The 23,937-nt window shown below is 39.1% G+C and overlaps 1 protein-coding gene across 7 annotated transcripts in view; it reads right to left on the reverse strand.

The window, feature by feature from the left end:
* Positions 1-23,937, reverse strand: part of trps1 (trichorhinophalangeal syndrome I) — a 369,624-nt gene that overhangs the window by 124,902 nt on the left and 220,785 nt on the right. For 6 of the 7 annotated variants that reach the window (XM_057827381.1, XM_057827379.1, XM_057827378.1 and 3 more), the window contains 2 exons: positions 5,955-6,572; positions 5,192-5,307 (listed from right to left, as the gene is read on the reverse strand). In XM_057827381.1, the coding sequence (XP_057683364.1) occupies positions 5,192-5,307; positions 5,955-6,572 (734 nt within the window). The remainder of the gene's footprint in view (positions 1-5,191; positions 5,308-5,954; positions 6,573-23,937) is intronic. The other variant, XM_057827383.1, reaches the window with a different exon arrangement.

The raw sequence follows: 23,937 nt of genomic DNA on the forward strand, positions 1-23,937 counted from the left end.
CTTTAATGCCATACTTTTAATGACTCTTTTAATCACTCTCCATAACATAATAGTTGAACGATGATTAACACATTGGTGCCTTTGATCGTACAGCTACTGAGGTTTCTCTGGCCAGATCAAAGCTACAAACCTGTCATCATTAACGTCAGCCAGCTGTACTTTATATAGTGCTGTTTCGTCCAGGCTTGCTGTACATAAAAGGGATCCAGGATCTGCATACGCGCTGATTTTATGAAGTAAAACCAAAGATAACATATTTAAAAAAAAAAAAAAACACAAAAAAAAACAGTTGCACGTCCTGCGATGTGACTATTGCGCATGCGCACATTGCAATGTTCAAACATTATGAATAGTAGAGGTGTGCAAAATTTCCGATTCTTAGATTATTCGCGATTCGGCCGTGGAAGATTCGAGAACGATTCACAAACATCCAAATTCCGATTATTGAAATATGCCAAGTAAAGCGGAAGTACAACACACTCAGCGCGCCGCGCGGTCTTCGGGACGGAACGGAGCGGGAGTAGCTAAACATTATGCTTCTCATTAACCGGCCCCTCGGGTAATGCCAACGCTGAACTCACGGCTCTAGCTCAACTCATGCCACGAGATAAAAAAACACAACAACATACCTGACTGCTGCCGAAAAGCTGCTACAAGTACAGCTAAGCTACATAATGTTACGGTAGATATCATTTATATAGGACTAGATGGATTATAGACTCGGTAGCGGTAGCAGCAAATCTGCAAAAAGCTAGATGCGGACGTTAGTAAACGGCCGCCATCTTAAAGCAGTAAACTTCCCTGCAATGCTGTTGTAGCGAACCTTCCAAGCAAACCTAATTAACTTTTTATCTAAAATACTCCTAAATCGGTAAAATATTGACTTGAATCTATCTTTAAAATAGTTTTAAAACTTTCACATGTCAAAAGTAGACAAAAGGGAAATTATGGAATAACGGGAGCAATTTTAACAACTTTAACGGTTGATTCACAACATTAAATTAATTGAATGTAGTTTAAAGCTGCTGATACAGAATGGGGACTGGAGTTTTTTTTATTTAATGTTATTTTTGTATATTTGTTTACTGCTATATGTTAACTTGATACTGAAATAGTAGTTTGGTTTAGCCTGAGAGTATTTTTGAACAATTTTGGAACTAATGTACAAAACTTTATTAAAAAAAGGAGGGGGGTGCATCAATAATCGTTTTATAATCGAATCGGAGCCTCTGAATCGTAATCGTAATCGAATCGTTAGGTGCCCAAAGATTCCCAGCTCTAATGAATAGAATCAAACATTACAATAGACGTCCAATCCGTTTTGACTGGGAGGACCACCCAACTGTAAATCTCAATCAACGGCCAGAACAATTGAAAGTGAGAGGACGACAGATGGATGAAACGCAAATTTAAAAAATTTCGGGGGCAAACAACAGTAAAAGCTGCGTTAAACTGTCTGACAGTTGCTTCACTGTATCAATATTATCTCAAAGCCTCCATCATCAAACTGTCATCTTTCCATTTTTCCCCACCATCGCTATCGCTTTCTTTTTCCCCCCCTCACGCTTAAATCTCACTGGCTCAACGGGAATCCCGTATTAGCAAATGACAGCATGGAACTTTCCAAACAAGGGCGGGAGCGCGCGCAAGAAAGAAAGCGTGAGGGAATAAGAGAATAGAGGTTCCTTTCATTTCTGTTTTTGTTTTTAATTTACAACATTCATTTTTTTCTTCTGTAAGTGTGCATTTGTGCCCATGGCATGACTCGGGGTCATTATAGATGACAGGCTGGTGTTAACCGAAAGGAAACTCTTTGACTTTGGACACTTGCAGGCACACACATTGGGTCATTCGGTTTCACCCATAAAGGGACAGGCAGCACCTAGTATGAATGACCTCCTTGTGAAAGACAGTTGCTGAAATTGTTATGTACCATCAATGACTTATTCTCGAAATAACTATATGATGGGATAGTTTGAAAGCTAAAACTAGAAGTTTAAAACATAGAGGAGACTACCTTTTATCAAAAGCCAAAATATCTATCACAAAACAGTGCTTTAAATAAGGATTATTTCAATTCCAGATGATCTACCATTTTGAGATATGAGGAATAAACTTTTTTTTTTTTTTTTTTTAATCTTAAACCAAGTCAATTTTGTTTAGTTCAGAACCAATATACAGGTAGTCCCCAAGTTACGACAGACCCGACTCTTTGTTTTTTTTGTTTTGGTGTTTTTTTTTTTTTAATTTTGACTTTTGTTTTGTAATGCATGCTTTTATTTTGGCACCGGAAGCATAGGAATAGGAACAGGCACTAAGCAAGTGCATGTACAGACGCCCCAGCCCACCCCACACACGCATACACAGGACAGCCGAGGGGAAACAGCCTGAGCGCGCATTCGTTGCTTGTGAAGCATCCAGACGCAACGGCTGTATATATCTCCTTTTGTACTGTTTATTGTGCGTTTTCAAATGTGGTCGAATACTTGGGGTGAGTTTATGTGATTGTTTTTGATGATGTGCAGACGCTAACTGATACATGCTAATCGTTTGTTATTGCTGTATCAGCAGCTACTTGTAAATGCAAATTTGAATTGCTGTGATTGAAGATGAGACTTATTTAATTTCACTTTATTTTAGTTTAGTTTCATTCTGTTGTTGATGTCATGAACAGCTGAAAGTCAGCAAACCACACGGATGTCTGACATCGTCATTTTGGAGCTTAGCTCATTGTCTAGCTATGACTTACACTGCTGGCCAAAAGTATTGGCACCCCTGCAATTATGTCAGATAATGCTCAATTTCTCCCAGAAAATGATTGCAAATACAAATGCTTTGGTAGTTATATCTTCATCTATTTCAATTGCAATGAAAAAACACAAAAGAGAATGGGGGGGGGGGAATCATTATCATTTTCCACAAAACTCGCAAAATGGGACGGACAAAAGTATTGGCACTCTTTGAAAAATCATGTGATGTTTCTCTAATTTGTGTAATTAACAGCACCTGTAACTTGCCTGTGGCACGTAACAGGTGGTGGCAATAACTAAATCACACTTGCAGCCAGTTACAATGGATTAAAGTTGACTCAACCTCTGTCTTGTGTCCTTGCATGTATCACATTGAGTATGGAGAAAAGAAAAAACACCAAAGAACTGTCTGAGGACTTGAGAAGCAAAATTGTGGGGAAGCATGGGCAACCGTGCGCAGTGTCATCAATAAGTGTTAAGTCCATGGTAATGTGGCTAACCTCCCTAGATGTGGAGGGAAAAGAAAAATTGACGAGAGATTTCAACGAAAGATTGTGCAGATGGCGGATAAAGAACCTCGACTAACATCCAAACAAGTTCAAGCTGTCCCGCACTCCGAGAGTACAACAGTTTTACCCTGTACTGTCTATCGGCGTCTGAATGAAAAGGAACTCTGTGGTAGGATACCCAGGAAGACCCCACTTCTGAACCAGAGACATAAAAAAAAAGCCAGGCTGGCGTTTGCCAAAACTTGCATGAGAAAGCCAAAAATGTTATTTGGAAGAATGTTCTCTGGTCAGATGAGACAAAAATAGAGCTTTTTGGGAAAAGGCATCGACATAGAGTCCCCACAGTCAAACATGGCGGAGGTTCCCTGATGTTTTGGGGTTGCTTTGCTAGCTCTGGCACTGGACTGCTTGACCGTGTACATGGCATTATGAGGTCTGAAGACTACCAACAAATTTTGCAGCATAATGCTGGGCCCGGTGTGACAAAGCTGGCTCTCCCTCAGAAGTAATGGGTCTTCCAGTAGGACAATGACTCAAAACACACTTAAAAAAGCACTAGAAAATGGTTTGCGAGAAAGCACTGGAGACTTTTCAAGTGGCCAGCAATCAGTCCAGACCTGAATCCCATAGAACACCTGTGGAGAGATCTGAAAATGGTAGTTTGGAGAAGGCGCCCTTCAAATCTCAGAGACCTGGAGCAGTTGGCCAAAGAAAAATGGTCTAAAATTCCAGCAGAGCATTGTAAGAAAGTCATTGATGGATACCGGAAGATTTTGTTCGCAGTTATTTTGTCTAAAGGTTGTTCTACCGAGTATTAAGCCTGAGTTATGCTCCCGCGTTTTGGTGACGGCGCAGCGACTACGGCGTCATTCAACATTCGATGGTTCTCCGGCCAGGTGACGCGTTGCTCTGTAATTTACCGCCAAGCCACTAGAGGGGTGTGGCGTTTGTACGGTTTTGGGGCATGCTTGTTGACTTCCTCTTGTCTAGTTTAACGGAGAAAAAAAAAAACAATGCAAGATGGAACGCTTGAATGTGGATCTTCAGCTCATCAACATTGAATAAATGTTGATCATACAAATATTGAGGTGCAGGCGACGCAGAAGACGGTTTTGAGGCGGTCTGTCCAAATTTTGATGCCGCATACAGAGTTCTAGCCTTGGGTGGAAACCAGCTAGCTGTGGCTGCTCGCTTCAAACTTGGGTCGAGCACTGCGTCCAGCGTTTTGTCCGAGGTCTGCAAAGCCCTCCAGCCCGATTTGTTTGCCGTGTTCTACAACCAGCCAGTGGGAAGCCTTAGCAGATTTCTGACGTCTATGGAACATCCCAAACTGCATTGGAAGCCTTGATGTTAACGTTATCGGACCAATCACAGTCCATTTCCGCCACGTCATATGCGTCGACGTGATGCTAGGGTTTGAAAATTCAATAGGAGTACGTCAGGCTACAGCGCAGGGTCGTAAATCGGGTCTTCCATGATGGCGCAGGTCTGACGCGGAAGCATAACTCGGCCTTTAGGCTGAGGGTGCCAATACTTTTGTCCGGCCCATTTTTGGAGTTTTGTGTAAAATGATTATGATTATTTTTTTCATTCTATTCTGTGTTTTTCCATTGCAAGCAAAATAATTGAAGATATTAATACCAAAGCATTTGCATTGCAATCATTTTCTGGGAGAAATTGAGCATCATCTGACAGAATTGCTGGGGTGCCAATACTTCTGGCCAGCAGTGTAGCACCATCGTCTTGGCAAGGACAGTACAATGACGTAGAATACATGTTTTTGGATAGTTTTGTTTTTAATTTAGAGGGTGTTTTGATGTATTTAAAGGGTTAAATCAGCTTTGCGCAGAAATCTGGGTTACCAGCGCAGGAACGGAACTTATTCGTAAACCGGGGACTACCTGTACTGTATTCAAATCATTTGCTTCTCACCTGGATGTCATATGTGCCGTTCATCACCACTGTCCTGTGCTGCTGATGGTGAAGCTCTGGTCTGTTCTTGCCGGACTCTTTGGCTTGGTTCTTAGGCCCCTCTCCTGTCTGCATGACTATGAGCACAAACACAAGGAGAGACGGCCTGGTCAAAACCACAAGAGCGGCGAAACACAGGCAAATGTGACTCGTGGAAAATGTCATTCGGTCATTTGATTGAAGTTGATTAAAGTTAAATGTCACAGCTTTAAATACCATATCACATCTTTTTTCTTCAAATCAACCAAGCATTGAATTACAGCAGTTTTATAACCCTCAAAAACAGGCAAAGGTTGAAGATTAACCCTATGTAGAAAACTGAACAGGATACAAATTATTGCATGATAAACAATGGAAGATTACTACAAAATCTTCAAACTGTAAACTAAAAGTGAAAGGAGTCGTCCCATGTGTTTGCCAGCTTCTGATGTCGTATTTTAGGTGTAACATTGGCCGAGCGCCATAAGTGTGGACGGGAATAGCGGGAGGTTTCACACCCTCCACTTACTGCCAACAGCCTTTTGTGTGGGAAAACAATTGTCGCTGTATATATATAATTAAATGAATGCCAAAACCATCACAAATTTGTGAACATGCAAACAGGGGAGTGTGTGTCATTTTACAGTCAGGTGCGACGTTGTCATTAACACGCAGGATCGGTGGAGTCCAAATCTATGCCTTTGGCCAGATTCATGTTCTAAAGAGGGTGCTATCTAGGAGTTACCTAGTGGTGTGTGCGGGGGCGCCATGTTGTGGAGAGCCAGGATGTGTGTGTCGAGGGCAGCGTCCTGCCGTGTGCGGTTGTGCAGGCCGAGGTGATACTTCCTAAAGTGCTTCACCAGGTCGGCGGGGTCGTTGCCGTAGTAACCGTAACCACACACGTTGCATTTGTAGTCCTGCAGCTTGGGGGAGGGACTGGAGGAGAGCGGTGGCGTGTCCGGGGCCAACTCCTCCCTGCCTACGTCCGGCCCAGGGGGCTCGCCTTTGCCCACCTTGTCTTCTGAGTCCGACTCGGCCGCTCTCGGTCCTACTTGCGAAGACCTCCCTCCTCCTCCCCTCCTCCCAACTCGCTCCTCGTTGCCAACGGATGAGGGCGAGAGAGACGAGGAAATGCACTCACTTTCTCCTTCCTCCTCCTCCTCTTCATCGGGCTCCTCATCACCCCGGACTCGCTCCTCGGGTTCCGACGGGCGGCTTATTCGGTCGGCCTCAGCTCCCACGTGCCCCTCGTCCTCCTCGCCGTCCTCCTCCTCGTCGCCTGCCGGCCTGCTCCCCTCTTCCTCTTCCTCCTCCTCCTCACCTCCCACGCTGCGGATAGGGGGATTCTTCTTCCTCACCATCGCTGAGAAAATTGAAAAAGTGCTGTTTTATTCCAATGTTACACATCATTGCACCGACTGAAATACAATCCTCCAGTAATTTTCCCCAACCATAACCTGACTTAACAATGCTATTACAATTCACAATAGTGCATTTAGTGCTGCAATGATTAATCGATCAAGTCGAATAATTCGATAAGAAAAAAAGCTTCCAATCAAATTTTGCTGCTTCGAGGATTCGTTCAAAGTGACGTTGTAATGGTTTATTTGAAACTGTTGCATTTTTTGCAGTTTTATTGATTTGGGTTTTTCATTCCTTTCCAACTCATCCAACTTGGCTGAATACAGCTGCTCCCTGCTAAGACCAACATCAGGTATGTTTTTGTTTGAGCTAATATGCTTGTTTATTCATTCATTATTTAGTTTTGAAGTATATTTAGCAGGTTTTTTGTGTTTGTGTTTGATCGATGTGTTAAGAGCATTAAAAAAATAAAATAAAAGCATTTTATAGCCTTTAAGCTAGCGGACTTTTACCGTGCAAGTTAGCCAATTGTTTTGTTGTACTTAGCTCCTCATTTACTGCTTATTTTTTATTAAAGATGTCCCGATCGGTCGGGTCCGATCACGTCATTTTCAAAGTATCGGAATCGGCAAAAAAATATCGGACATGCCTTTGTTTCATTTTTATTTTTGTATTTTTTTTTATTTAATCGTTTTCTAATTGTATTTAACGTTACAGACAAAATGTCTTACACTCATCCATAGTCTTTAGTTTTGGCTTATAGTAGGGCTATCAAATTTATCGCGTTAATGGTGGTAATAACATTAATACATTTAATGCAATTGACGCATGCGCTGCACCTCCCACTCACGCATTGTCGCGTTCAATCTTTAATGGCACCGTTTTACATATACATAGAGCTAAAAGGCAACATAAGATGAGTAGAGAGAATTTTGGCAGCCTTTGAAGCCTTTTTTCAATTGGCTAAAGCCTTACAATCTCTCTCTCAACAATAAGAATTTTTGTGGGAAGCAATGTTGGGAAGAAAGGTAATAGTTGATATTTTTCTTAACACCCTATGTTATTTCCCAACGCAGAGAAGATATATCAATTGGTACCACTGCGCACAGTCATGGTTGCACTTCCCATCATGCATTTGGGCAGATGTTAAATGGCTACAGTATCATTTACTGAAAGCTCAACAAATACACTAGATGGCAATATTTAGTCACAATATACAAAGTCACATTCATCCTTTAAGAATTACAAGTCTTTCTATCCATGGATCCCTGTTGATAATGTAAATGCCATCTTGAGGATTTATTGTCATAATAAACAAAGTACAGTACCTATGTACTGTATATTGAACGTATATATTCTTCGGAGTTTTATTCATTTTTTTATTAATGAATTGCCAAAATGTATATGATCGGGAAAAATTATCAGGAATTATTGGAATTGAATCAGGAGCAAAAAAAAGCAATCGGATCGGGAAATATCGGGATCGGCAGATACTCAAACTAAAACGATCGGGATTGGATCGGGAGCAAAAAAACATGATCGGAACAACCCTATTTTTCATATCATTTGAGGCTAAGCTCAAGCATTTAAATTTATTTTTAAATGTTTTATTGCTCTTGTGAAATGAAAGTGAAATTCTGCATACTTTGAAGATACATTCAGGAATTTTATTTTGTATTCGTACTTAATGCCCTTTTGAAAGCTTAATCTTTAGCAAGCAAAAATTAAATATTATTGCAAGCGTAAACACCTCTTTATTTGTTTTACATATCCTAAAATTAAATCTGCAATGAATTAAATGTTCGTAATCTGAATACTCAATTCTCCAAACTAATTGATGAATTAATTGATTACCTAAATAATGGATAGCTGCAGCCCTAACTGTATTTACATAATATCAATGTAACTACGGAAAAATGCAGCAGTTTTTTCTCTAGTTTACTCATTTGTAAACAAAACCAATATGTTAACCCACACACTACTTTAGTTTACACTACAACAACAACAATTGCGCATAAGAATGGACGATGTTCTGAATTATGCATAACTAGCAATACACTTAGTGCAAAATGGGTCGATGAACTCAAACTGTTCTTTGTGGAACCCACAACACTCTTGCCTTCTCTTTCTCAGCCATGCAACTATTAAAATAAAGTAATTCATGTCAGCCAGGGCCCACGCCTCAACCAACACTGGCACTAACTGTGTGTATGTATGATAGAGTGTGGCGAGCAGAGGAAAATCTCATCTGATGCTCACCACACCCAAGTCAGAATTCATTACACACACACATGCACACACAGAAAGTGGAAAACGACATCGTTGTGGTGAGGCGATGACGCAAAAAGTCCCGACTTAAAGGAGCTCATGAGTGACCAGACTGTGTTTCCATCTGCCGGTTGACGGACGTTCGTTAAGATGAGGGTAATAAAACTGTGAATTTAATCAGAACCAATTGGTCGCTAATGTTGCTCTTGCATGCCAATTACAGGAAGATGCACGTCTGCCAAAGTATAACAGTAAATGTGAAACTGGAATTTATTCAACTAACTCTTGAGCCTGCATTACTGCCAGTTTAATACATGTAAAATATCATATAAGGATACCCAGTCCCTCTAAAGGCCGTACAGCAGTCATCTAAAATAATGAAATTAGGATTCCTAGTCCAATGGAATGTAAGCTACGTCCAAACTTGGCTCTGAGACCAATGGTCCACATATTGTGCATGCTTCGGGCTGTGTGCACAGGCTGGAACCATTACTATCAACTGCAATTAAAGGCACGACAACATACTGCCTTCACTGCGTATCAGCAAATGCTACTCGCTACAATTACGCCCCCCTGCCCCCAAACTCCACCTCCGAAAAAAACAACGCTAAGCGGCCCCGCGATATGACAGGTAGGATGAATGTGACACTTAATCGTTTCCATCATTGAGAATTAGCCGGTGGGACTATTATCTAAAATTGATGATAATGACCCGGAGACTACTGCTGAGGGATACGTTGACATGCGTGTTACAATTTCTCGATTTGATGGCATAGAAGGGGAACTGGGAGAAAAAAACAGTATGACTAGTGGACGTTTAAGATTTCGCAGAAGTCATTTTTTAAAAATGCTATTATTAACTCGGGAGGGACAAAAACTACAGTTAATATGGGGCGAGCCCTGCCACAGGTAATTGACGGCCAGGCAAAACCTAAATATGACACACTATAACCTTTGAAAATAAATAATTTAGAGCCATTATTTGATGTGGGTGGGAGTGGGGGGGGGCTGCAGCTATCGAAACTTTCAGTAGTCGATTAATCGATGAACTAGTTTGTTCTAATAATCGAGTAATCGCATAAGGAACCTAAAAAATTAGCTGAGTCTCAAACGGTATAAAGAAAATAAATACATGCGCATTTAAGTACAACAAAAGAACAATTGGCTCACTTACATATCAAAGGTCCGCTAGCCTAAATGCTATAAAATGATAACTTTTTTTTTCAATGCTCTTAACAAATGGTTCAAACACATATTCCCACAAAAAAACAGCTAAATATACCAATAAACTAAATATGGAATGCATTAAAAAAACATAAACTCAAACATAAACTTAGCTTTAGGGCTGTCAAATGATTAAAATTTTTAATCAAGTTAATCACAGCTTAAAAATTAATTAATCGTAATTCATCGCAATTCAAACCATCTCTAAAATATGCCATATTTTTCTGAAAAATATTGTTGGAATGGAAAGATTAGACACAAGGCGGATATATACATACAACATACTGTACATAAGTGCTGTATTTGTTTATTGTAACAATAAATCCACAAATGGCATTATTAACATTCTTTCTGTTAAAGTGATCCACGGATAGAAAGATTTGTAGTTCTTAAAAGATAAATGTTATAGTTACAAGTTATAGTAATTTTATATTAAAACCCCTCTTCATGTTTTCGTTTTAATAAAATTTGTAAAATTTTCAATCAAAAGTAGAGTTAATAAAATAATAATAATAAGAAGAAGAATAACAATAATAAGAATAGAGTGACCAAAGTCTGAGTAAGTTTTACGTGTATTTCGCATAGCTATTTTGATATGGAATGCCAGTTCATTTTGCATTGTTGTTTAACTGTGAGAATAGGGCCTCATTACTATAGACTGAAGTGCTTTTCTTTTTGTGAGCATTATTTTTTTTTGAGAGAGATAGGAATATTATTTTTGTTGTCCTTTCACTAAATGATACTTATGTTTGTTGTGAAGGAGTTGCCGACGCTTATGCCAATAAATGGCGCGGTCCAAAGAACACCTGTGTCCACTCGCCTTTATAAAATATATATCTCTGTACATTTCTTAACCAAAATACAACAAGAGACACATAATTGCCACTAAAAGAAAGAAACCTTACCGAAATATGTGAGGAGCACAAATAGCAATTTGCATTGCATTGTGCATACAGCATAAACATCTCACAACTACTAATTCTCCCACATTTAGAAGAAATAACATTAGTATGGAATGGCGCTGCCCCCAAGCGGCCGGTGGCATTCTCTTCACTCTTAATGTCCATAAACGGCCTCAAAAAATCTGTTTGAGGCAATGTGCGAGCGGGTAATTCAGTGCATGCGTTAATTGCGTCAAATATTTTAACGTGATTAAATTTAAAAAATTAATTAACGTCCGTTAACGCGATAATTTTGACAGCCCTACTTAGCTTATGTTGGTCTTAACAGGGAGCAGCTGGATTCGGCCATGTGAAATGAGTTATGTCATATTCACTTCCACCACTAGAGGACAGTGTATCCACCCCAATCAATACAACTAAATGCAAACACTTTCAAAACAAACCATTACAACGCCACTTTAATTAAACGAATATTCGAAGCAACAAGATTAAATTCGAATCTTTTTTCTAATCGAATTACTTGAGTTAATTGATTAATCGTTGCAGCACTAAAAGAAAAAAACAAAGATTAATGTGTCCGGTTCACTCAGCTACTGCCATAGATGTGATAGACATCCAGTTCATTTGAACATTTAATGCATGTCAAGTACCATATAATACTTTCTGGACAGAACCAATTGCTTTCTACAAAACAAGGGGAGAGCATCAAGTATTAAACTTCACAATCCTGTTTCAAAGTCATAGAATCTCCATCCAGACAGGCATCGTTCCGCTTCTGGTGATATCTTGTGCTTGTGTTAAATGGGTTTTACGCAAAAACGGCTTTACTAAAAAACTACAAAGCAGTTATTTAGACATCAGTGTCACACGTTATAACTTGATGTCCTACTGATGGGGTTTCATAGCTATGTTGGCTTGTCATTTCAAGTTAGCACTCTTTGAAGCAAAAAGTTAATAAAAGCACTGTATATGAATGTACGTGTGCTTTCGTGCCTAGACAGACAAAACATATGCCTTCCTGAAACCAAGCCAAGCTGTAATGGGAATCAGACGCAAGTGCTGGGTACTAGAAAAGTAGATGGGGGAGGGCTGCATTTTGAGTACTGAACGAGCTGCGGCAAAGTTTGGCTTATTATCAATGATCAACTGTGGAGTTTTAATCGATAAGGCAGTATGCTGTATCTTTAAACTATTAACACAATGGATTTCAAACCTGCTGCCAAAGTCGGGACAGATGAAAATTGCAGTGCGTAGCTTCTGTCGACTTCTAGGTTACAATTCTGTATTACAACAGCAGAGACTTTGTCGTAAAATTAGTGTAACTTTCGTTTGAAATATTTAGATAAAATAAATGATAACTGCCCATTTTTTGCTTTTAACAACGAATCTAGACTGTTTTACGTTCATATCTATAGAAATTCCGCGACTTGTACATTTATTTACAAGAATTTCCAACTTAAATACCTCTTTGTTTTGTGACGGCCTCCACGTTGTATTACACAACAGCGTAACTTTTGCTTGAAATATTTACGTTAAATGAATGATAACTGCCCTTTTTTTTTTCAAGAATATGGACTGTTTTACGTTCATATCTATAGAAATTCCGCGAGCTATGCATTTATTTACAAGAATTTTCAACTTAAAAAGCTCTTCGTTTTGTGACGGCCAACACACAAACGTCACAAACCTTCTGCCAAAGTCGGCACGAATATCGTATAACGAACGATAACTGCCCGTTTTTTGCTTTTAACCAAGAATCTGGACTGTTTTACGTGCATATCTATAGAAATTCCACACTTCACACAATTATTTACCAGAATTTTCAACTTAAAAAGCTCTTTGATTTGTGACAGCCGCCACGTTGGATTACACAATAGCGTAACTTTTGCTTGAAATATTTACGCAAAATGAATGATAACTGCCCGTTTTTTTTTTTGTTTTTGTTTTTTTTTGTTTTTTTTTATTTAAACCAAGAATCTTGACTGTTTTATGTTCATATCTATAGAATTCCGCGATTTACGCATTTATTTACAAGAATTTTCAACTTAAAAAACTCTTCATTTTGTGACGGCCGCCACGTTGGATTACACAATAACGTAACTTTTGCTTGAAATACTTACGTAGCGAACAATAACTGCCCGTTTTTTCCTTTTAACCAAGAATCTGGACTTTTTTCACGAGCATATCTATATAAATTCCACAATTTACACATTTATATATAAGAATTTTCAACTTAAAAAGTTCTTTGTTTTGTGACAGCCGCCACATTGGATTACACAATAGCTTAACTTTTGCTTGAAATATTTACGTAAAATGAATGATAACTGCCCATTTTTTTTCAAGAATCTGGACTGTTTTATGTTCATATCTATAGAAATTCCGCGATTTACACATTTATTTACAAGAACTTTCAACTTAAACGGCCACCACACAAATGTCACAAACCTGCTGCCAAAGCTTGCACGAATGAAAACTGCAGTGCGTAGCTTCTGTCAACCTCTAGGCTACAATTCTCTATTACGACAGCAGAGACTTTGCTTTGTCATGACTTGTCCCCAAAAAATCCCTCCTTGTAACTATTGAACATTTTTATTCTGTTTTGAAGGACAGATGAGGGAAAAGATATAGTCTTTGGAAGTCATTATTGCATGATTATTTTCTGTAAAAGTGCAAAACATGTTTAGATTTTCACAAAGCGGAAATACAAGGACAAACATCGCCCACTGCCAGGTGAAAAACGGCATTTTCAGAATATTAAATTTGCTGCACAAGCACATGAATGCCTCTGGTGGAAATGTTAATTTAAAAAAAAAAAATTTGAAAAATAGATCAAGATGTTACAGAAGCTGATGTGCTTAGTCAGCATTTTATTATTTCCTTAAGCAGTGGCTTGAGTAAAAATTACTTCCTTTTTTTAAGTTACAAGCTGCAGCATTAAATGCGAACAAGTCATTCTCTGCATCCCAGCAATTCTTTCTGTTTTTAAGGCGAGTATCTGCATTTGGACATTCAACAATCCTTAGTTAGCATTTTTCAGATAGTGGAGTCGGTAACCCCATGTAGTATAGTAACAGTATGCCAAAAGTGTCATCATAAATGTCAAACCTAATTAGGATGTTTGAAGACTTTTCAAAATCAACTCGACTACCAAATTGCTCTCTTCCCAGTCTTCTTTTGTCAACGCACTTGCTTCGTATCACTCCATCTTTCATCCATCGCTCTCAATTAATCCGTCACACACACCCACACTCATTCATCACGCTCTCAGTCAGTCTTCAGCTTTATGCTGGCACAAACCTCGGTGCGTGTGTTAACACCATGTTCAGGTAATACAACCATTTTGGACACACACTAGCTGTACTTTGATCGCGTCAGACTATTGTTCATCATCCCTCAGGTTCTTTGTTGGTTAGAGTAATTACAAGGCTATTAGCCTTAGCTGAAAGCATTGAATATAGATTCCTCTACTTGGTTATAAACGGGTCCGCGTTATGGACACAAAAACAACACACATTTAATCCTAAACAAATACACAAACTTTTCTAGGTTCTATTTCCATGCTAATTACAGTTGGCCATCATTTGAGTTTGAACGGTTGCAGTTCTATTCCAGTTCCTAACGATTCTGGATTCCGATATTTTTAATAGGCAACTTCTCAACTTAACTTCTCGCTTATTCTTTAAATAATTTGAACTTTTAATTAACTTTGCAGTGAATTTCTCACAGGGCTATTTTTAACCATTAATATGATGAGGTTTCTTTCCACAGGAGTGCACTTTCACAAAGATGTTTATTTTTTAGAGGTGTAACGGTACACAAAAATCTCGGTTCGGTACATACCTCGGTTTTGAGGTCACGGTTCGGTTCATTTTCGGTACAGTATGAAAACAAAATGCAAAATATAAATGTGCTAGTTGTTTATTACACACTTTTGTGCTTTCAACAATAGGAACATTAGCCTATTCAAAGCTAGAATTCTGCTCAAAAAGTAGCGGGTATTTAAAGATAATAATCCAACAACAATTTGCCTTTCAGACCTCGCGTATTGGTCAGCTTTCTTTCTGAAAGAAAGAAAAAAGAAGTCCTGTGCTAAAGAGAAAAGCAATCCCAATGACAAATATTTTAACATGTATTTTACAAATGAAATGCCTCAATGAATCCATTTTTTTTCTTATGAATGGTTTTCAAAAGCTTTATTGGTTGATTTTCTCAAGTTAAAGTGCCACACAGAAATTAATAAATTTAATTGTGTAAGCAGGATCTGTGTATTATTATTATTTAATTACAGGTGTTTGAGCTTATTTCAATTTATTTTATTTAAATGGGCTATTATTTATTTTGTGTTTATATTTTACAAATGTGATGTAGTATTCATCTATATTGTATATTTTATGTTGTATAACTTTAGTTCCTATGTGAATATTAGTTTCTACTTGTTTTGTTGTGGTAGGAGGGTTTTGTATTGAACACGGGGCCGTGTTGGTTATTATTATAGCAGAGAAGACAGCAGTAAATCAACAAAGACAAGTCAACTGTGCCCCGATCTACCACTCAAGAGATCTGATGGACTCAAAAAGTGGGTTACGATTGCATATTAGTTTGAAAATTGACCGGATCCACCATATTTTTACACGAGTGACTTCCGGTCTGCCCGTGCGTCGCGTTGAGCCGCTTCTGGGACGCCTCTAACATGCGGCCGCACTGCGACTGGTGTGCATTGGCTGACTGACTTTAACGCCCGCGTTTCACTGCATTCTCGCGGCGGCCACGTTGTCGCACCGTTGACGTTTCTGGGTTATATACTGTCCGTGTTGGTCTTCATTATAGTAGAGAAGACGGAGTAAATATAATCTACACAAAGAAACTGTAACCCGATCGACTCACAGCCTCGAAAAGTAAGGGTTACATTACGTCAGAAACACGTTCGGTACGCCTCCATTCTGAACCGAGCACCCCGTACCGAAATGGTTCAATACAAATACATGTACCGTTACACCCTTATTATCTTTCAAAAGCTCACGGAGAAAACACACATATTCTTTTGCCTATGTTTTAGAGTGTCTTATGCTGCAGGCATTTATTGTATTGCAATGTTTGTTTAAGGTGGTATTTCTACAAGTTAGTTCAGGACTGACATCTTGCAAATGTCAGGCGGGGAGTGCTCTGTCCCTTGATCTTAAGTTGACTTTTTAAGTTTAAATTCTTTCTTAACTGATATATTGTTCACCCGTCCACAAGATGTAACTATTGTAACTCCGGACTCTACAGTTTTTCTTTGGTTTTGCTATGTGCGCTTGGCTTCCCTTAGTGGTGACTTAATGGAAGCAGCAGGCCAAAAAAAAAACATTAGTTGGAAAAGAATTCTTGAAGTGTGCAGATGCTACACACCTCTGCACTACACATGGTTGGGAACCCTTTGTTTTCCAGGTTCGCGGTGAATCAGTAACAGGCACACTTTTGCTCAATAGACAATGTTTATTGATGAGAAAATGCAGAATAAATGAGATTTATTGATTACAATCCCACAAGAGCAAGCAAACAAGTATCAACAAATGTCAATGATGACGTTAGATTTGAGTTTGTCAACCCCAGAATCCCCGTGTTACCGTTACAGCAAAACGAAATGTCCCTTAGCAATGAAAATCGCTTACCGTGACAAATGAGCGGGGAGCCAACACACTCCGGTAAGGCGGCGAAGGAACAAAGCCAGGGGATCCATACGTGACCCGCTGGCGGACTTCCTTTGCCGCTCTGCCGGAGTGTTTTGGCTCCTCGCTCATTTGTCACGGTCAGCGATTTTCATTGCTAAAGGGACATTTTATTTTGCTGTAACGGTAATGCGGGGATTCTGAGGTTGACAAACTCAAATCTCGCGTCATTGTTGACATTTGTTATGCTTGTTTGTGATACTTGTTTGCTTGCTCTTGTGGGATTGTAATCAATAAATCTCATTTATTATCCATTTTCTAATCAATAAACATTGTCTATTTTGCAAAAGTGTGCCTGTTACTGATTCACCGCGAACCTGGAAATTTCGGAAAACATTAGTGGCGTCACGGACTCGTCGTATTACTTGATAAACTGATTGGGATTTGTATTATTTGGTAAATTGAATTGTTGTGCTGTTTGATAAATTGAATTCAGTTATACTGGGATTGTGCTGTTTGATAAATTGAATTAAGTAATACGGGAATTGTGTTGTTTGATAAATTGATTTGAGTAATATTGGGGTTGTGTTGTTTGATAAATTGAAGTAATACTAGGTGAGCCGTAACAGAATAACAATGTTTAAGAAATTGCAGAAGTCTGCCAGTGGATTACGTTCGGGTCGCCTGGTTTTGTTCCTTTGCCACTTTGCCCGAGTGTGTTGGCTCCCCGCGCATTTGTCACGGTAAGCGACTTTCATTGCTAAGGGACATTTTATTTTGCTGTAACGGTAACGCAGGGATTCTGGGATTGACAAACTCAAATCTAGCGTCATCGTTGACATTTGTTGATACTTGTTTGCTTGCTCTTGTGGGATTGTAATCAATAAATCTCATTTATTCTGCTTTTTCTAATCGATAAACATTGTCTATTGAGCAAAAGTGTGCCTGTTACTGATTCACCGTGAACCTGGAAATTTCTGAAAACACCCTTGATAAAACCAAAATCTGTAAGTTTACACGTTTTAACAGAGGGTCTGATATCATTTCGGTGTGTTTATTCCGTTACTTTGTTGTCATTTATGTGAAGCGAAGCAACATATTTCGTGCTTAGCTAAATTAGCCACTTAATTTAATTTGCTCATAACAGAGCTAGTCTTTATGTGGCTTCTTCGTGGTGTTCGGCAGCTATTTTTTTCCGGTCGGCAGTCAGGGCATTGACACTTGGAATCAAGTCGGCAGTCAGGGCATCAACACTTGGAATCAAAATTAAACATTTCGAACCGTTGCGGGAGAACCGGAGTGCTAGTCCCAGATCCTATCGATGCTCGATGCCCAACCCTAATGATAATGTACTAGATAAATAACTGATCCAATATTACGGCCATTTTAAGAGATCTCCATGCAGAAAACGTAATTTCAATATGACCCTCCTGGACTCTTACGTCAACAACTCCAGTCCAAAAAGTTATACAGCATTAGTTTTGCACACAAAATAAACACTCACACAAATGGTCTCTATTCTCAGTGACCTGGGATTATTTCAGTCACAGCAAAACAGAAGACACAAGAGTAGACAATGCATCTCTTCTGTTATTTCAATAATCTGTGACCAGAGAGTTTATATGACTTTGAATAGTCGGGCCTCTTGTCTGGATTTTGACTTTACAAACACACACACACACGCACAAAATAACAGACGGCACTCCCTCTACTATGGTCTTTAGAGCATACACTGTCTGAGTGTGTGAATGTCATCAAATATAGCATGTGTGGTCACGTTTCCTTTTTTTTTTTTTTTTTTTTTAAGGCATCTCTCTAGTGGCTTGCATGAGCAGTCGGCATGTACACAAACAGAATAAAATTGTGCATACTGCACAGATGTCCTTTGCTGAATTTTGTTGAAAGCATGTCACTGACTTTTTAAGTAGCATGGGAGATATTTTAAATTGTTAAAAAGAACACACACTGTCTCCTTACAGGCATTCAACCTTTGAGGTAACTATGTAGAAAGCGCTTACTAAAACAATGAGCACGTGTAATTAATTATACTTAAACAGCCTGCCAAGGCTAAGCAATAGTGCAACCCATATGGATCTCTTTCACATACACACACTTAGGTGCACACGCACAATACACAGAAGTAGCTCATAAACTCCCATTGATGTATGCATGGATGTATTAACTGTTGATTTAACATGCCCTGACCCTGATAATAGAATAAATGAATGTAAAACTGAGGAAAAAATGAATGTTAACATGCAATGAAATGATAGCTTAAGGAAACTACACAATCTGAGAACATGTAAATATTGTGTAATAACACAAAACCCCCGCGCAATCCTCCTAAGGATCGATCAGGCCAGATTAATTTCCTCTCATTGGACTCTACGTGATTGCAAATAATGATTAAATGCTTTGTAATGCAACCACGTTAATAGGATTAGTTCCCCCGATTCGCTGCTAATAATTTACAGTATTTAAAAGTGATCCTACTCCATTAAAACCCTGACATACCCCCACTAGGGTTTCAAAAGGCCACAAGAAATGCAATGTATAGTACTTAAAAAAAAAAAACAGTAGATATGGTAGACATACAGATACAAAAATGCATGAGAAGGATACGGAGACAGTTCAGAAAGCCTTGAAGGCCTCAGTCTGATCTTTCATTTCCTCTGTCCTTCATAAAAAAAAGACAAAAAATGTTGAAAAACATGCATGCAGGCTGAGATGCTTATCAAGATCTTTGACCCGCTCGCAGGAACTACACAGCACACAAATAGCTCAGTGTAGAAAAAAAGGGGAAAAACATAAGCGAATGAAACTACGACTGTCATAGTAACCCTATGACAACGCAGTACACAAAAAAATAACTTGTGGGTAATGACGTATAAAATAGCCGAAGACTGGGCATTATTGGATTATGACAGACTTCCATTTCTGCAATGGGAAGGTAACTCAGGTCTTCCCAGGGCTGTGAGTATGTGTATGAAGAAGGTGATCCTGCTAGATAAGTGGTTGCTGTTAAAACAGGACTGTCGTAAAAACGAGACACAGTGGTACCTCTACTTATGAAATTAATTGGTTCTGGAAGTAGTTTTTTAACTTGAAAATTCTGTAAGTAGAAATGCGTTTTCCATGTAAATGCCCTAATCCGTTCCAAGCCCCCCAAAATCCAGAGAAAACCTTTTATGTAGGATAAAAATGCATCATAACATGTGACAAATACATGTTACAATTTTATTATTGCAAAATAAACAACCAAGAATTGAGTAGAGAATAAAAGGGATACACACATAGTAGAGGTCCTTCCTAGCCAATTGGATGCCAGAAATGCTTGGCAATAGCCAATGGCAGCCAGCTGTAAGCCAGATAGTATTGGTTATTATTAATTAATAGTGTTATTATTATATTATATATATATATTTTTTTTTAATTTTATTTACTTTTGTTCTGTGAAGAATCCAGAAAGGGTTAATTGATTGTGGCTTTCTGAAAAACAATACATTTTTACATTTAAGCAATCCTGCAATCGTCACAACTTTTCTGTTACAAACTGACCCCTTTTTCTGTATAAAAATTAATTTGGGGTTCAAAAATTCAAACTTGATTCTTGAAAAAGAATGGGGGTCGTCTTATAATCAGGGCCGTCTTATATTCGGGCCGATACGGTATTCTCCTTTCTTGACTGTTTTGCAGAGCTTTTGATGGACAACTCCCCATATTGTTTCATGAAACTTTAATGGACAATGTGACCTCTGTGCTCGTTTAAAAAAGATTCAGGTGTGGAATCATCAAGTAGGCCAAGGTAGACAATTTCCGATTGCAAAGGAATGCAATCTGTCGTTCCCACGCCCATCTTAACTACCGGTACGCCCTTGCAGAGGAACAAACAAAATGACAAACACACAAGTATTGGCAAACAAAATTTCATTGCTGAGATCAGCAGTTACTGCACCCTTAATCTTTTCTTTGGCTATCTTTTGTTGGCAACCTCTCCCTACTGCATTTCATTCCTCGCCCTTATCCTCCTCTGATCTACGCCGCGGATGAATCACACACAAACAAAAAAATGAAATGATAAGATGGGTGTGATGGCTGAGGCTTCCCTTTTTGTCATGTTTTGGAAAACTGACAGCCAGATGCGTCATCGGCGAGCGAGTCAAAACCCGTGAGTCTCGTCTGTATCGTGTTGAATTTACACTGGTGTCAATTTCGGAATGAACAAAAAAAATCTTGTCAAATCCCACTGTCAATCACTCGCCGGCCGGTTGATTTGTACATGTGCCATCACGCGCTTGACTTGAGAGACCGCAAAACAAACCGCAATCTTGGCAGTAGTTCAGATGTGCAGATGGAAGGAAAAAGCTTAACGTGTATCCTTGCTGCAGGTTGCAGACAATAATATATCTTACCTGAGGGGTGCCGTCACAGTGCGTTTTGCAGTTATTGTGTGCGGACGTAAAAACCTCTTGTCAAAAGAACTCGCCTAACTTGCAATTCAGCATTTGCTGTCTCGCAGCTAATTACATATCTGTACAAAACAAAAACTGATAGTGTCATGTGAGAGTTGTGGAAGATAAAACAGTCGTATGAAAGGGAGGGGATAAGACAAGGACAGATTAAAACCAGAGATGAGACCGGGAGAGGGTTCACAAGACAGAGGAAAGGGAGATGCGAATTCATTGCCTTAAAAGCAGATGGGAGTCAAACGGTGTGATAACAATCAGACTACACATGACCACAAGGGCCATTGCATCTTTCTCTTCCTTTTTCTCTCAGACAGATAAGCAGATAGCAAGTGTCAAAATCCGGGCCCATGATGCACTTGGTGTGACACACCGCAGATCCCTAGAGCAGTGTTCTTCTTTCTATCTCGATTCAGACGGGATGTCAAGGGGTCAGGATGGCCTTTCAGTGGGGTCAGGATGACAAATCAAGTTCTAAAACTGAGGCTCAGGGTGCATCCGGAAATGTACTTTGAAACAGAGTGAACTTTAAAACTTCGACTTGAGCATTTTGCCAACATTTAAGCACAACCAGGGTTGCACCTAACAGAACTGGGTAACACTTTATAATAACTATCCGTTTTACTAATTAATAGATCATTAGTAAACTGTTCATAAATGATGTATTGTTGATTTGTGAAGTATTTGTTAACAGTTTGTTAAGCATTTACAGGGTTTTCTTAAAGGGTATTAAAACACTAAGGGGCTGTGAGATATCAACAGAACCGTTATGTGGCAAGATAACAAATATTAAGAAAGTTAACAAAAAAATAAATCGCATTCATTAGCAATTAGCGAAAATAGATAGAAAATACCAACATTTCCGAAAGTATTCCGGAAACAGCCGAATGAGGCGGAGACGTCATAACAAGGAAACGAAAGGTCGAGGCAGGTGCAATCATTGTTTATCGACGAAAGAGTTGCGTTCGTGTTTTATCAAAAAATCGCTAAAATGGTTCAAACCTGTCATGCTATTTGGTCTACAAATAGCCATTTGTTGAAATGTAGTACCCATGAGTTCCCAAACACGAGAAAAAGAGCTGGACTACGCAGACAATGAGTAAAGTTTGTCCGTGCTAAGAGGGCTAATTTTGCAGACCCAGCCTCCGGCACGGTTTTGTGTGGTGCGCATTTTACACCTGAAAGCTATTCGAACTATGGACAAATGAAATCAGGTTTTGCTAAGAAATGATGAAAGCAGCCACCAAACACGCGCAGTCACCTAAATCTCCCGACATATCAAGAAAGAGGACGACTGGCTCTGATGAGACCACCCCAGGCTAACCAAAGGAGCGGAGCAGCCAAGCTCGAAATGGCCAGAGTGAGTACTCTTTTATAATAAAAACATATTACGCATTGGATATAGGACTGGACACATGTATAAATTATCCCTCGTAAAATATATAGAACAAATCCTCGAATCCCATTCATATTTGTGTCTGTTTGCAGAGCGAAAACCTATGATAGCACAATAAATGATAATTATTCTATACATTACATTACTTTGCTGTCACGGTGTATCAGCTTCACAAAAAGAAATGCAAACCAAACCATTCGGTGTTTCCCACACGATGTTGCCGGTGTTTCATCAGTGTGATTGCTCCCCTCAATGATCCTTTCATTAGGCTGCATTGGCTTTTGTTTGGGCTCAAATTGATAACCCAAAACACCAAAGAAAGGTTCATAACTCTCCTCGTCACCATTAGAAGAATGTTCGTTACGTCGGATTCGTCGCTGCAACTAGAAACAAAATTGTCCGCTATCATCGCCGCCATTCAGTACTAAGCACTGAGCCGGTTGTTTACTTGTAGTGACGTCATGCACACAATATGCTAGATTTCCGGGATCTCGTGGGCGGGTCCTTTTAGCTTGACAATCGATCCAAATTTCTATCATTTTCTTGGTGTTGCGATGTGTGTAATTACACGAAGTGGCATGATATGAATCCAAAAGGCATGAGTTTATGGATAAATGATAGAATATTAGCATTTCCCCAGGTGTTGTCATACCCTTTAACCTGAAACAAAGTTTGTGTAGAAACGTTTCAAGTTTGTGTGTGTAACGTTTGGCATTTCTATCTTTTCAGGTTAAGAAATGCCGTTCACTTCAAAAGAAAAGGCATTTTGATGAGGCATTTTGCAGGCAGCGCTCATGTTGCACATTTATGAAAATCTGAACCAACAAATATTTGTACTTTTCTTGGTATATTTAACCAATAAAACTTATGACCTTCAACATAATGTGTATATAGTTTTATTAAGATACATCATCTAGCATGAGGATTTAGAATGGGGTCAACCATATTGGAACACCCTGTAAATGCTTAACAAACTGTTAACAAATACTTCACAAATCAACAATGAATCATTTTTCAACAGTTTACTAATGATCTATTAACATAAAACGGATAGTTATTATAAAGTGTTACCCAGAATTGTTTTGATAAAAACTGAGCAGAGCCAACATTCAGTGAATGCTCAGATATTTTTTCGATTATCTGATACACGGCACAACCTCAGATGCGTAAATCTGCCACACTAATTGACGAGTGTAATTTCAGAGCAAAGTGATCAAGTGGGCGGGATGGAATTTCACTTACGCTGCTGCCCTCAGTCCTCGCCCAGTCTCTTTGTACAGTACCTCTGGTAGGAATTCTTTAAAGACAACTAGCCACTGAGCTCTTGGACAGCTGGACATGTCTATGTTTTGCACTGCATTATAGTCTGGGTTTTTTTCTGATTAGTAGACTGTTATTGGGCCTGTAGCTGTTCAAAGCTAGTCGATCGATACACCGCAAAAATGTCAATCTTTAAACTAGG

Source organism: Corythoichthys intestinalis, chromosome 22 (assembly GCF_030265065.1).
Source record: "Corythoichthys intestinalis isolate RoL2023-P3 chromosome 22, ASM3026506v1, whole genome shotgun sequence".
NCBI lineage: Eukaryota > Metazoa > Chordata > Actinopteri > Syngnathiformes > Syngnathidae > Corythoichthys > Corythoichthys intestinalis.